General features: G+C 34.6%; 1 protein-coding gene across 2 annotated transcripts in view; it reads left to right on the top strand.

Annotated features, from left to right (window-relative positions):
- Positions 1–13,227, top strand: part of LOC150109228 (uncharacterized) — a 55,080-nt gene extending 41,853 nt beyond the window's left edge. For both annotated transcript variants that reach the window (XM_090406447.1, XM_090406454.1), the window contains exon 2: positions 10,795–13,227. In XM_090406447.1, the coding sequence (XP_090262573.1) occupies positions 10,945–13,134 (2,190 nt within the window). In that variant the 5' untranslated portion in view covers positions 10,795–10,944 and the 3' untranslated portion in view covers positions 13,135–13,227. The remainder of the gene's footprint in view (positions 1–10,794) is intronic.
- Positions 13,228–15,806: the final 2,579 nt, after the last annotated feature.

A 15,806-nucleotide genomic window follows, 5' to 3' on the forward strand; every position in this document is an offset into this window, starting at 1 on the left:
TTATGTAATTTAAAGACAAGCCCTTACATCATTGGATTTCTTCGTAACAATAGCGAAAATGAAAAGTATATGTAGAGTGTACAGAAGAATAGTGTATTCAATATTTTATCTATCTATTTCGCAAAGTTACGTATAATCTACCACAAATAAGAAATTTTGATATTCTTTTTCCTTTAAACAACTGCAGATTATCTTCTTGGGAAATATTTCATGAAGGCCATTGCGAAGAACAGAGATAGATGGAATAAAATAGAAGTTGGAGAAGTAGGTTCGGTGAGTTAACAATTGAGTTTGTGAATGGACGTTGGACAAGTGCTGCACGTGTTATTTTAGACTTGGAAGAAATTGTGTGTGCGTGGGGTGGGGGGGGACACCAGTTCAGAAGAAGAATCCATGGAATAACTTGCAGAAAGGGCGTAAAGTGAAAACAGACATGCAAATTGAATGCGTGGATGAAAGATATTGATCTATTGTAGGAAACTGGTAATTGAAAGTGGCATTTTTAGAATGAGGCCAAACAGCTTTATCCACGAATTCAATTCACCATGGTAGTTTACCGTTCTTGGACATCCTTCTTACTTGCACAGCTTCTATGACTTTGTCAACCAGTATTTATCGAAAACCTACCTTTACTAGCAGATACATTCATCAAAAGCCTACTCATCACACCTCCCAAAAAAAGGTGTTATCAAGTCTTTAATTAATAGAGCACATAATGTATGCTCCTCTCCCTCAAGCTTACAACAAGAACTCACTATCAAAACCATAATGGAATTAAATGGTTACAGCCTTCATCAAATCCCGCAGATCATTGATTCCTATATTTCAACACCTAAGGATTCTTCAACAGACCGCAGGGTTCCAACCTTATATTTCTGGTATCTGTAAACCTATTGGTAGAATTTTAAAGAAACATAGCTTATTCCCTATGTATTTCCCTATCAACGAAATTTCTCATATTTTATCATCTACAAAAGATAAACTGTCACCTCTATCCGTATGTCAAATTACATTCATAAAGAATCTGGTGTTTACCAGATTCTTTATGAATGTAATTTGACATACTCTGGGCAGACAGATTGTTCTGTGGAAAAATAATTAATGAACGTCAATATGACACCTCAAAAGTCTGGTCTGGCGCAGCATAGTATTGACACTAAACAGTATCCAGTGGAATGAAGTTCGTCTTCTCCATAGAAGCAGTTTTAAATATGAACGCCTTTTCAAAGAAAGTTGCGATGCTTTACATCGGCTTAACCTGGATCGAAACGATTTTCTCTCTCTCTCTCTCTCTCTCTCGCTCTCGCTCTTCCAAAAGTTTAGGAGGTTCTCATTTTGCGTAAACATTAAAAATAGTTTTAATATTATTTATTAATGTATTAATATCTAGCTCGTAGCAACAGTTGTTAATTAGTAAACCGATTGTTGTATGTACCTTGTATTGCTGATCTTTGATTTCTTGTTTCTACGCACTGATGATGTACTGTCATTTTAAGTACTTTCTGTATTGAAATATATCTGTGTCTTCATTAAAGTTAATTACTGTGGTTATCGTGTATGTTGTTTATAGTTATGCCACATGTACTTTAAAGATTAAATTAGTAGAACGAAGATAACTTAATATCATCAATTACTTGATTGCAGATAATCATGAATTATACGCTATTCATTAATTATTGTAATATTATTATCAAGTAAAAAGGAGTCATATGACAGTTCTGTTTGGTAAAATCAGATTCTATCAAATGCCGTCGAAATGTCAAGTGTAACTGCACGGGATTCGTTTTAATCTTTCCATGGTACGTTTTCAGTTTCTCTGGGCAACTCAGTATAAAATAATATGAAATGATAGATCACGGATGTTGGTTTTGGAACACAACTTTAAAGTGCAATTGAGTGATACAATACAATCAGGAACAGCCAGAAGAGTTTTTGTTATCTAAGTATTTTTGTTATCTAATCGAAAGGATAGAGAAGGCACGAGGTGTGCTTCTAGATACAGTTGGAGACTTTTAATTATAATTTCATTTTATTTATTTATGTTTGGTGACGATCCAAAAATGTTGAAATCCTATAGTGCATTAATCCATGAGTATTTAAGGGTTGCATAATCCGAAAACCTTGCTTTTGAAATTCGAAAATGAATCTATGTCGAACACCTCCAGGCACCTAATTAAAAGCATAGTGGTCTAATTAAACTACCACCTAAGTACATTCGCAAATATCCATATCCACAGAAAAAAAAAAAAAAAACTGTTGAAGAGTAGCGACACTATCCACTCACGCCAATCAGACGGTATGTTTTAGTCCTCATCTATGAAGTATATAAGAAGAATAATATCCCAAGGTTATCTATATCTTAAATATTGCAGGAGTTTCATTAGGATGAGAAAAAATGAACGCGCACGCGCGCGCGCGCGCGCGCACACACACACACACACACACACAATTTTTTTTTCTATTCGTGTTTGTCTTAGCGAAGTACAAGCACATACTAAGAGGGGGGGGGGAAAGACTCCTCTCTTAGTATATGTGTTTCAGAAACATACAGTCATTAATGAGCCAATTCAACCATAATTTCCACAAAGAGCTTCCCTAGTTGGGACGCAATTGGGCATTTCCTCCAACTAGCTTCCTTAGCTGGAGGAAATGCCAAACGTACTGGTACTCCTTTTGTGTCGACAAATTTCATCGCTTAGTGAAACATCACCGACTTGCTTATCACAGCCCTTTCCAGCCTTCGAAAAGGTTTTAATAAGCTGCGATGTTTGGTCCTCAGTGTAGGAGGACCAAAATTTCCAATTTCTGCACCCTCTTCTTACAGGATGTGTGGGTGATAAATTTAAGGCAGTGTTTCGCAATCTTCTTTCATGTGTTTCCCATTTTTTAATAATATTAGTTTCCTAGTGGCGCCCTCCCTCACCTTTTTCCCTTGCAATTGTTGTGTTGAGACACTGACAAAACACATAAACGTTAGCAAAACAACAACAACAAAAAAGAAAAAATTAGGAATTAATTCAAATTATAAAATAATTAAAATTATTTTATAACCGATGACAAGATAATGGCAATGTACGAGTGGGTTAAAAAACCCATTTCAAACCCATTATCCCCTGAAGGTTTCTCAATTGAAAAAGAGGAACAATTTATAGACTTCACGTCAAGCGGCGAAATAAAAAGACAATTTTGCATCTAAACCGCTGTTTGAATTTGGGCTGATGTTGATAAATTTTTTGCACTAAAGTCAAGAGCGTTTCGTGCACTTTTGCCATTTCTAATATCTTATCTTTGTGAAATAGGGTTTTCTGCAGTGGCTGCCTTAAAAACAAAATATATATCTCAATTAAATATAGAAAGGGAACTAAGAATGTCAATTTACAATGCATCACCATCACATGAAAAGCTATGCTCCGCAACACAGACCCAAGGAAGCCATTAATTTTTAGATTCATTTTTATTGTTTAGTTTTAATTAGTTGCTCGGTATATTTTGCAATATTGATATGTTCCCGTTAGCGTAACTAATTTATTCAATACAGTGGATTTTATACATTTTATTATTTTATTTTCAGAGTGTATTTTATGTTTTTTATATTGTTTTTGGATCAATAAATAGTTTCATTAAATGCTTTTGTTTCAATAAAGTAGTTTTTTAGTTTTTCCTTTGATTCCACTTTTTTCGCTTTCTTGGTGTCCCTCCCCCATTAGGTATTTCGCGCACCCCAAAGGGGGCACGCCCCATAGGTTGAGAATCACTGCTCTACATGATTGCTTCTACCACAAGGGTGGAAACTGTGGATTTGATAGATGCACAGCATCATTGTGATGAGAGAGAGAGAGAGAGAGAGAGAGAGAGAGAGAGAACGATATATACCGGTAGTGTAAGCTAGTAGAAGGCCACATGAAGAACTGCCTCGGTTAAAGCAGGGGCATCAACAAGTAAGGCTAGCAAACCACTTGTATGATGTAAAAATAAAATTAAACGCTGAATGTGAGTACTCGTAATTGTTTAGAACAGTCACAAGTGATCATCTATAGTTTCTGAGCTTTTGTTTCAGAGAATATTAAACCTTTCATTCTCTTTCTTAGATCGCTTCTGGTTCAAAATTTACTTTTCTGATTCCGTTGCATTCATTTGCTGTCTCTATCGCTCTCCAAATTCTTAAAACTGGAATCTTTAGGAACTCCAACGTTTTCACTCTGACTTGCTGCATTCTCTACTTTCCACCGCTGAATATGGAAGAAGAGCTGAGATACTTAACTTCATCAGTGATCTTTCTCAAGTGGTCCATCTAACTGCCAATATACTTGATAGTTTTCTCCTTCACAATATGGTTCATCTCTTCTTAATCAACTCTCCCGATAAATATAGTGTAGGTAATTCTCTTTGTAACTAATTTTTTCATAATCTTTTCTAAGTTTCTTTTCCTATAAAACACCTTTGCCAGTCACTCTCGGTCAAATCCTATTAGTAGTTTTGCTGATGACAAAACACTCCATTCCTCTTTTTTATTTGACAAAACTTGCAGTACTTAAATATCCCAAACTACATAAAACTCCAAACATAAATCTCTCAAACTCTTTAAACACTGATCTGCTTACAGATCAATCAATCAGATTATTTCAATGGAATGACGACAACTCTGCTAACTTCGATGCCACTAAAACACAATCCTGTCTTATTTCACGCAAGAAAGCCCATACTTATGTTTCTCTCAACTTTGATAATACCAGTATCTCTCTTTGCAGGCTAAAGCCCAAGACAAGCGATCTCTGTATTATTTATCATTTCTTTCCTGGCATAAGAACATCATATCCTCCGCCTCCTCTGCCTAAAAAAAAACTAGGTATTGTTCCACTTAAGACATTACTCCTCAATTAATTAATACTCTATAAATTCTAAATCCTTACGATACAATTCTCACATGAGCGATGGTGCACCAAGAGCCTTCTTAAATATGCTCGGTACTGTCAAGAACAGCACAATAAAGTTAACTGATGATCCATTTCCCACAGACTCAATGCATTCACTTTTCACACATGTTCACTTTCTGCATTATGTCTCTTTTATATGTATTTTAATGAACTTTGGAAGCTTCTGTTTTTCTCCAAGAACTGCAACTTCAGTTGTTCAAAAATATATAACTAATTCCTACTTTCTTCTTAACTATTTGCACAAACAGAACGATTTGTCCCATAGGTTTTGTTTCAAACTCTCCCGTGTAGTTTCGATATATATATATATATATATATATATATATATATATATATATATATATATATATAAACGTGTGTATGTATATATATATATATACACACACACAACTCACCAAGGATTTAATACCTTCATAATATTTTTATTAAACAAAGAATTTTCTCTCTGGCATCAAAAGAAGAGTAGAGAAACCGGAAGACTCGACTATAAAAACGCGTGATCTACAATTACATGACATAGAATGGTGCAGTTTAAAATAAATTAAGGTCCTAACTGTACAATTCAAACAAGAAACAAAGTATATATATATATATATATATATATATATACTTTGTTTCTTGCTTTAACAAAAGCTATATATGTTCCTAAGATAATTATATTTGTGAAGGACTTTAATCTTCTTCTGAGTATTCGATGTTTGATAGAGATGGAATGTTCTGCAAGTCCCCTCTTTTAACTCATGGAGTTTAATGTAATCGAGATGATCATCATTGCTGCTAATCAACGATTAGCACCAATCTACCAATTTGGCCAAAATATAGTAACCCATACTGACAAATGAATTTGATAGACTCCAGGGTGAATTATTTCTAGAGTTGTTATTTCTATAATTATCCTTGCCATAAAATTCTCTCTTCGGTTGGAAAAGACCTTGGTTCAATTTTCATCATAAACCAAAGAATCTTTAAACAGGCTTTTTCGGACATTTTAGTTGAAAGTGATTTAACTGATTTCAGAGGAAGCTAAGAGGGAGGATTTTTTCCCTAGAATTTAGGTTTTTACCTTCCTCACAAAAGCTAAACGTGGAGAGTGTACGTAATTAATAGGCAAAAATATTTTGGTGAAATATATTGTGTAGATTGTGACCTGCTACACTATTCTTAATACCCCTCGAAATGTGTAATAATAATAATAATAATAGCTTTGTCATGACAGTACCCACCCATATACTTGACCTCTCTCTCTCTCTCTCTAGGCCAGGACTGACATAGTAGGTGGCAGGAATAATATTATGTTGCTGCTAATTGAAAAGCTTTATCCTCAAATGAAGGATACGCTGAATATCTGCAATATGTTTTGCTTACCCTTGAAGAATGTCACTCACACTGCATTTTGGGGAAAGAGAGAGAGAGAAAAAAAAATAGAAACTGGAAATCTGTTTGCGGGACCTTACATGTTATCGGTCACTTCAGTTCCCCCTACATAAGGAAGATTATGTGTTTCGCCAAGCAGTAAAGGTCATCTGTTGAATAATATGTCTAGTTGCCATTTTCTTTAACCAAGAAGGCATTGTTTGCAGTGGGAATACTCTATATTCAAAATCCATTTGGTTAACAGACCACATCACAAGAAGATAGCATTGATCTGAAAATGGCTCTATGTTGCACCTCACTTATCCTTTATTAACTCATTGGATTTAATTATTTCTCTGTGCTTATTGATTTACTTATTTGCTATGCCAATATTTTATTTCTTGAATTTTCTACCATAAGGTAATGATTTTTGGAGCATTTAAAAAGAAAGTGTTTCACGTTCAGTAGAAGCTATCTCCAATTTTGGTTGTAGTTATGCATAAATAACTAATGAAAATCCTCAAATACAGAAGCAAATACATACCCCTACTTAATGCTCTCAACCCGTTTCTGCCAAATGCGAGTTGGCAAAAATGGATCCACAATAAAATCCGTCTTCATATGAAATATTGTAACTTTTTTTTGATGGGAGTACCAAATAGAATTATCTTCTAAAATGAAGATGATCGATCAAGTAAATCAAACAGTTTAATTCATAAATTAAAAATGAAATATCAAAAATTCCATTAAATCACTTGGAAGTCGTTATCCAGAAGCGTGATTTTCGCCTGAAAAGGAAAAAAAAAAAAAAAAATTATAACAATCGATCCCTTTTGTTTTCTTCGGTTGATACACCTCGTTGGAATTGCCACACATTCCAACTGCATATCCATTTATCCAATAAGCATTTTATTTCGGTCATCAATGAACCAAAAATGTTAAATTTTTCTAGTTTTAAATTACACAACAGCCTCTAACACCACTTACGTGTTCTTCATAATAATGTATGAACGTCTGTTCATACATTATTATACATTAAATTTAGCATCTAATGTGACTGCAAACATTTATCGGGATATCGCAATTTTAAGTCAGATTATTTTAATGAGAAAAGTAAGCAAACCATTCGGAAAAGAAAGCCTGTGTTTAAATCTATCTACGTTGCCTAGAACCTTTATTAGGACTTTTTGATGGTCTCATACGGAGATGACAAAATTTTTTTTCTTCCTGGAAATAGGGGTTTTTCACCCTACATGACAAACACAAAAACCGGACAGAGAATACGTACAATTTCCTCAATTTACTGACACAGAAGCCTATGCAGATTAATTACCCTCCATATTATATCATTAATTACGTTTTTATCAAGCTAAGTTACTTGGCCTTGACAGGTCATTGAGCTTAACAGTTACGGGTAAGATAAGATAGATGAATATGTTTAAAACGCAACAGAGTTTTTTAACCCGAGAAGAAGAAGAAAACGGTCTAGAACACAATCAATTATCAGGCATAAATGCACTTCCTCACTGTCAAGTGCTACTTCATCTTCCAAACAATGTAACTTGTAACTCATCTTCCTTGTGCCTGAGTTTTATTATTATTATTATTATTATTATTATTATTATTATTATTATTATATTCACTTAACAGAGTTCTCAATCAAAGCATAAGAAACATGAAACAGCAAAATGAAATCTCTGACTGGCAAAAGAGTCCAATTAAGGCCTTATCCAAAGACTTAAAAATCGATTAGATACGTCGTAAAATGTGATGCCCCTAAAAGTGCCGTTTTCTGGAGTTGAGAATGGGTTATATCTGGGAGGTTCATCTTTTACATGTTACATGCATGATCTTGGTATTGCTCCTAGAATACTTATGACAATAGTAAATGTTTTTTGTTCGAAAGTTATTAAATTTCAAACTTCTGATTTCTATACCTGGCCAGTTTTTTCATGCACTTTTTCTTCTACTCTACTATATATTATCATATTATGTATGTATTGTCATATCAATAAACTATCCATGTTGTTGTTGTTCGATTGGAAGTGATGTCTGACATGTTATATCTATCCGTCTAAATTTTAAAGTCCCATAGTATCTTTGCATTTTCATTTTCAGTAACTTTTTCAATTTTGTGTTTCCAACTGGTTTGCAAGTTAGGAAACCATATTTCTTGCTACCCGATCATGGAGTTGTTTATAGTCTGTATGCACAATCTTTCTGCAAGAACTAATTAGATGGTTCGGTGTCCTCTCTATATCTCTGCACAGTCGGCATTTGCTTTCGTTACGGATATTTTCAATCTTCACCTTGATTGCATTCGTTTGTAGTACTTTTCTTGAGCAGCAAGTAGCAGACCTTTTGTATCTTTCTGGATGTTGCACTATTGAAACTATCAAAAGTTAAGCGACTATTATCTTTCCCTTTAATATCCTTCAAATTTTGCATTGACCATGGAGCGCTTATTTTTCCAACCTTTTGATCCTTTTGCCATTTCTTTCTCCTTCACTCCGTTTTTGAATTTACTGGATTCACTACTTTTTCTTTGTAAGCTTTAATTATCATATTATGTTTTGCTTATCTTGATGTAATCATGCATTCTTTTTCAAAACTCTTTTTTTTCCCTTCTTTTTGCTATTTGCTTAACTTCTAAAAGATCACCTCCTTTACTTTTTCCTGGCTATGGATAACCAATCAACTTCATGCGTGGATGCAAATCAGGATTCATTGTCTTATTGTCATTAATTTTTGCGTTTCTCAATCACGTGCATTCGGATTGACTTGTGTCAAGTCGACAATTAACCCTGCTGTATATCTCCACTCAGTTTGGACTTTGCAACTTTTCTGACTCTTTTCAGATATTCAGACTGTTCTCTTTTTTCACTTCTGAACTCAAAATGTCGCCTGCCTCAAGAATAGCTAGATTCATTTTATTGTATGACAAGTGTTTTCTTTTTTATTTCCCTTTCATCTGCAAATGCGATTCCTTTGCTGTTTGTTGTTTTTGTTCAAACTATGGGCATTTATCAAGTCTAAATTCCATATCGGTCGATTGTTAGAGCCTCTGCTACTAATGGCTCAGCAAAAACTTAAACAAATTTGAGCGCGGTTAGTAGTTGGAAGGGGACAATCGTTCGATGCTGTTAGCACACTCTCCCTCGATGAATCTTTGGACTCCCGGGAGATGTCACGTAATAAGAATAATCTACAAATGTGATTCCTTTTGCTGTTTTTTGTTTTTGTTTAAACTATGAGCATTTATCAAGTCTAAATTCCATACAAATGTCTTTACTAAATATTCGGAATGTACTGAGCAGTGACTCAATTTATCTGGATGATTTTCAGTATAGTTTAAGATCATCCATGTGTAACAGATGCGATTATGTGATATCTCTCATATTATTGTTATTATTATTATTATTATTATTATTATTATTATTATTATTATTATTATTATTATTATGTTAATATGATGATAAAAATATTTTTCACATCACTCTAGTCGAACTGTGCTGGTTGCGGGAACGTTAAGAGAGAGAGAGACATCTATATTCTTACACTAAACTTGAAGAATATCAAAAAAAGTAAATAAATTTATTCATAGAAAATTTATTTATTTATGAATAGAATTGTCAGTTAATTAATTGGTTAGCTAAGAGTTTATTGATTGCTTAGATGGCGAAAATATGAATGGTCTTGTTTATTTGAAATTAAAGGCAATTTTGTGAGACACCTAGCGCTCTCGTCAAAATTAATGTTTAATCTATATTATATATTATATTTTTTATATTTTTTATTCATATAAAAAAACAATGTAGTAAAAGTATGAAAAATTAAGTAGTAGAACTACTTAAAAACGTTACTATATTGTGATATTTTTCATCTATTGAAAATCAGAAATATTAGGCTTAATTTATTTATTTAGGCTAAGTTATTTTATTTTATTTTAAGTTAATAAAATACAAGCATACACCTAAACTAAGAAAGATGGAAAAAAATATGTACGGAAAAGAAACATGGGAAGCAATCCAGGTGGATCAAGAAACAAGAAATGAAAACTCGTGTAAATTACTTATTATGCTGAATATACTTGCGAGTGTTTTCGCAACTTTTCGCAAACTACTAGCTTATATCTTGAATGTGAGTGAAAAGGAGGGGTTGCACTTTTGAGCATAACGCTTCTAACTGCCACGTGACGTTTGGGTTGTTACTGTTTCTCATGTAGTACTAAAGTTATAAGTATTTGCAATCTGTCAGGTACTTATGAAAACACCCCAATTTTAATATGATTTTTTAAAATAATTTTAACTGTAATTTCAATACTTTTAGGAGACGTAAATATATTTGAACGAGTATTTTCCACGAATTTAATGAATAATAGCATGGAGGTTTTTGTTGTTGTTGTTGTTATTATTTTTCACTCGTTTAATTTTTGTCTGTTCATTCTCATATAATATTTTTTGTTTATTTAAAACTTTATTTAAACGTATCTTTCTGTTTATTGCAGGAGGCTATGAATAAGCGGGGAGAGGAGGAGCACAACGACTTGCCTTCCAACATACGAATTCTACCCGGTCCAAGCAAAGAATGAGAAAATTTACCTGACCTGTCTTTGGACATTAAAAATGGTCGCAATAGTGATAACGGCGTAAACTCCATGGTGGTTCACCCGACCATGATAAGTGTATGTCCCCAAACTGCTGGGCTCATTCCATGCGTCTGGCTATTGTTACTCTTATTATCTTTTCATGTCAGTGTTAAATCGTCAGGAGAGGAAAGTAACCCTGCTGTCTATCACCGGCCCGTGTTCACGAACCATCAACTTTATTCCCGCATGAATAATGCCACGTCTAGTCATAGACCTCTTAAGTCAACTAGTAATATACGAAATAAAACCGGCTCTAAACTGATTGGTAAGCATTCTGAAGAAAAAGTAACACCTTTGGGATATGGGAAATTCTCTAGTGAAGCATATAACATTTGGGAATGCAAATCGGAAATTCAGGAAACAAAAAGAAACCCAAAAAAAACTCTCTCTAGTTTTTGCAGCCAGATAATGAAGATAAAATATAACAATTTGTCGCATAAATGGAGAAATGATGGAAAGTTTTCAGAGCGGGAAATAGAAAATGGGAGCAATACACCAATAACCTTAACAAAAGAAAATAATATTTCTGATTTATATTATCAGGTCAAAAACAGCCAAAATCTAGGAAATTATCTCTCGTCAGTCACCCATTTCAAACATAAAATCAAAAGGGATGTTTTCATAAAACGAATCCGTGAAGGAGAGCATGTAATATTCGGAGATTCGGATGAACGTGCACACGCTACATCTGCCAGAGTTCCTGTCAGGCTGCTGGTAAATAAAACAAATGGAAATTTATCGGGAGATGAGTCACTGCTCATGAATCCTAATGACTCAGCTCGTTCTAACCAAAGGAATTTCTCCGGTCATGAAAGAAATCGGCCTTACAGTGTCTCTAATCCCATTACTAATCGTACATCTTCACAAAAATTCGTATGGTATCCTGTTCTTTTACCTCCTCCAAGAAAGGACGATACGTTTCAACGAAAGCCAGCGGTAGCCGAAACAGCTCCGTCTATTATTACAGCTCCACCGTCTCGCTTTGACTTAGTGGTAAGAGCAGATCTTGCACACAAAGACGCTGCAAATAATCAGTCAAACCGGAAGGCAAGACCAGGAATCGCAGTGCCTCCAGACACTCTGGAAGGAAGGCGAATTGTTAGCCTAGAAGACTACCTCAAGAGGATTAAAAGTTCCGATGTATCCTCCAGCCAACCTGACAACACCAAAAGTAAAACTTCCGAGAGACCCGGATATTTCATGGTGCTAGGTGAGAAAGAAAGCACGGATTATAGTAACGGATTTCATCCTGCTTTGCAGGGATTAAGGGTCATTGCCAGCACGTTTTATCCTCACAGCGTTAAAGAGATTGCGGTAAAATTTGGCGATGCCAACAGCAATGAAACAGCGATTGAAGATGACTTCGATATAGTTGGTGAAGTGGAATCTCATTTCTCAACAGAAAAGCTAGCATATGTATTGATTGGCACATGTTGCGGATTAAGTATTATTTGTCTCATAATTGTGACAGTTACCATGAGATGTCGAAAGATGTGCCTGAAGCAGAAGCTGAAACGGCAGTTCAAAAGAGCCCGACTTTATACCAATACTAGTAAATGGCAGCACCATATTAATGGTCACTTTAGTTATCTTCAGGACGGAACTCCGTCATTTTTACACAACAGCAGCTGCTCTTCTTACAGTTGTGAAAGCTGCCATTGTCGATGCGTCACGTGGACTCTGGGTCCACGGAATCTCGACACTCAGCCGCTCTGTACGTCAAGAAATCCTTACCTCAGAGGTCCAAAGAAGTTACCATTTGGAGCTGCATCAACACTTCGTTTTGAAAATATGGGATTTCGTACAAGTAGAATGAACAGACAAAATGAACCTTCTACAAGCAGTGGAGGTCAAAGGAACTCAGAAAGAATTTTTCAGGAAGGTGACTCCTTAGAAGAAAACATAGCTTCGGATCATTCATCAGCATCTCGGCAGTGTACTTGCGTGGAACCAAACTGCCTTACAACACCGAAGTGGGATGTTTCACCTGACAGTTTGGACACTGCTGCAGAAGTTGAACGTCGCTGGAGGCCAACGGAATCACCAAGACCTCATGCCTGGCGGGCCCGAGCTCAGGAAATGAGGAGCACGGAATTGAATTCTACACGGAACTGTCCCCCACCTGTAACAGGTTCTAACTATCTGGACAGTGCCAATGGCGTTATATTTTGGTCATCTAATAACGAGAGACTTATTTAAGTATGCAGCAAGTCAGTGACGGTGGAGGTGTATTTGATCTACTTTAAGGCTAGTTGTGAAGGAATAATGTGGTGCATGTGTATATATTTTGGTTCCGCCTATATTTGTACATTATAATTATAATAAATATATAATATTGTTTTAATCTATACGTCTACATATATAACACACCATAGCTATATTACTTGGATCCAGAAAAAATATCAATATTAATAATATTTGAGATTCAGTAATTTACTGGCCTCACAGCTGTTCTCTGATCAATAATACGAAACAACTGTCAGGCCAATGAAATCTTAATAAAAATAAAGCATTATTTAAAAGCATTTATAGCAATTTTGGGGGAGAGTTCGTTGTATTTTAGGCAACTAAATTTAAAAAGTAATATTGTTTTACTATTTGAATATAAGGAAGGAAATAACAGATATTTAATTATTTTATATCTATTCTTTTAATAGATGTGCGTTGCTAAAATGAATTCTTTTAGGATCTTTTCTTCAATACTTACAGTTTGAAATATTTCATGAAGCTGTAATCAGTATTAGATAGATATTTATGGTGAGTGTCGCATTCGCCCGCCCTATTTGTACTATGATCACGATAACTTAAATGTGCACAGAACTGGATTTAAGTTGTTTTGGCACCTAAGCTATAACTTTTTAAGAAGTCTCTTGTAATGTGAGGCCTCAAAAAGTAGCTTATGAGTAAATCCAACCCTACATGTGCATACACATACAAAACATATTTCTTTCTTAACCTCTTCTTTTATAATACAGTATTCCTTATTTATTCGTCTAACTAAAACTAATAATTGCATGAATCAAAACTACTTTTGTTATTCAGTTTTTACCATAAGAAAATAAATAAATTGCTATAAGAAAAACAAACTGATGTTCTAGCACACTGCAAGTATTTTTTAAGTTATTCTCTTTGGAGTAGCGTGTGACCTAAAATGGTGTCTTTTACTATATAACCTGACTACTACTATTAATGATCACTCGCAGTTTCTTGTTTTTCAACTGTTTCCTTAATTTTTAATCAAAAGTCATCCTTCAGAAATACAGTAAGTTAGGTGCAAGAGCACCTTTGATCGTTGCTTATGCCTGATTTGCTATACCTATACTCTTAGTCTTGTAGTCATACAAGCACAGAAAGATATAGATGTCAGTTTTACACAGGACAACTTATATCATTTAAATTTATATTAGTTTTATACTGTTAATCCGGGAAATGAAAGGAAATTACCTTCGCTACTGAAGCCTAAAACAAAATAAAGTTGTTCACTGCTTCCAATTAGATATTTTTCATATTTTTCAAATGCAAGTGTTTCTTGCGAATGTTCATATAAGCAATATCAGCAACTAACTGAAGTACAAATATGAGATTTGCATTTCCGTACAATTATCAGATTGCAGGACTTATGAGGCTGTTTGATCAGGTAAATGCAATCAGCTTTTCAGAAATCATCAAAATTTTCATTATAAAGTTTTCAAATACCACCAGCATTCATCTTGATTTTAATGAAGGGATAAAGCATTTCTCTTTAGGATCATTTATTATCATCATCCAATTATGGCGGGCTGAGTCTACCTACCAGGAACTAATAGCCTTATGTGTCTGCAGGCAATTTCTTTATATTTTTGTAAGAATGACGCTACAGATAAAATCTCCCAGATTCATAAAATGCTGTGGGTATAAAACAGCCCTCTTCAGGACTATATCACACAGTTCTGCTCTGTGCGCAATAATTACAGTCAAGTGACTATGCCCCCACTGCAATTACACACGCAGCAATCTTTGATTCTATGCAAACTGCCATGCCACTTTGTAGATATTCCCTCTCTTGATGGAGTGCTACTCACTAGAGCACTTATTAAGTAATAATCATAATTAATATCAAAATATATTTTGCAGTAATGTGATGTATATAATAATTAGAAGCTACTTAAAAATGAAATAAATGTCAAAGCAGCGCCCCTGGCGTCAACTGCAATTTGTCACAACCGGTGTTGTCGTAATTTGTTTGTTGTTGATTATGAAATAATCAACTGCATTTATCTTGATCATTTTGTCTGATGCCCTGTACAATTATGATGATATTTAAGGCTCAGAAAAAAATGGGAGAAAAAAAAAACGCTTTCCTTTAATACGGATAAGGAAGAAATTGCGTAGTTTTTCCGCAAACAGTTATGCACTTTGAGTGACACTTAATATCACGCTTGCAAAGATATTAATTTTGGAAATTATTTAGGCAACATTATAACAACATATGCAATATATTGATTTAGCAGGTCCAGAATTACCAACTTTTTTTAAGAGTTTCATTATTGATCACAAGTTTTTGGGAGTCGTTATCGTGGTACTTCTATTCCAATAATTTGATAGCGCTCAGCTAGAGGAAGAGTAAACCTATAGCACGTTACTACCATGTATTATTGGAAGGTTAGTCTTATGCCTAAATATATCTACTTTTATGAGTAAGCTGCGTGTGTGCTCTTGGCCATGGAATGAAAAAAAAAAGTTTCTTGGATAAAAACCCCTTCCATCTTCGTATGCAACAAGCTAACTAATCTTCCTCTGAAAAACCGTGATGAAGGGTTTTTCCAGTTTCTGGATCGGATATTCGAATTCATGTCTTTCCAAGCAGTTTTGTAAAACTGACTGAGATACTG

This window comes from Typopeltis vanoorti, chromosome 2 (genome assembly GCF_054136105.1).
Source record: "Typopeltis vanoorti isolate ZY-2024b chromosome 2, IOZ_Tvanoo_1.0, whole genome shotgun sequence".
Classification (NCBI taxonomy): Eukaryota; Metazoa; Arthropoda; class Arachnida; order Uropygi; family Thelyphonidae; genus Typopeltis; species Typopeltis vanoorti.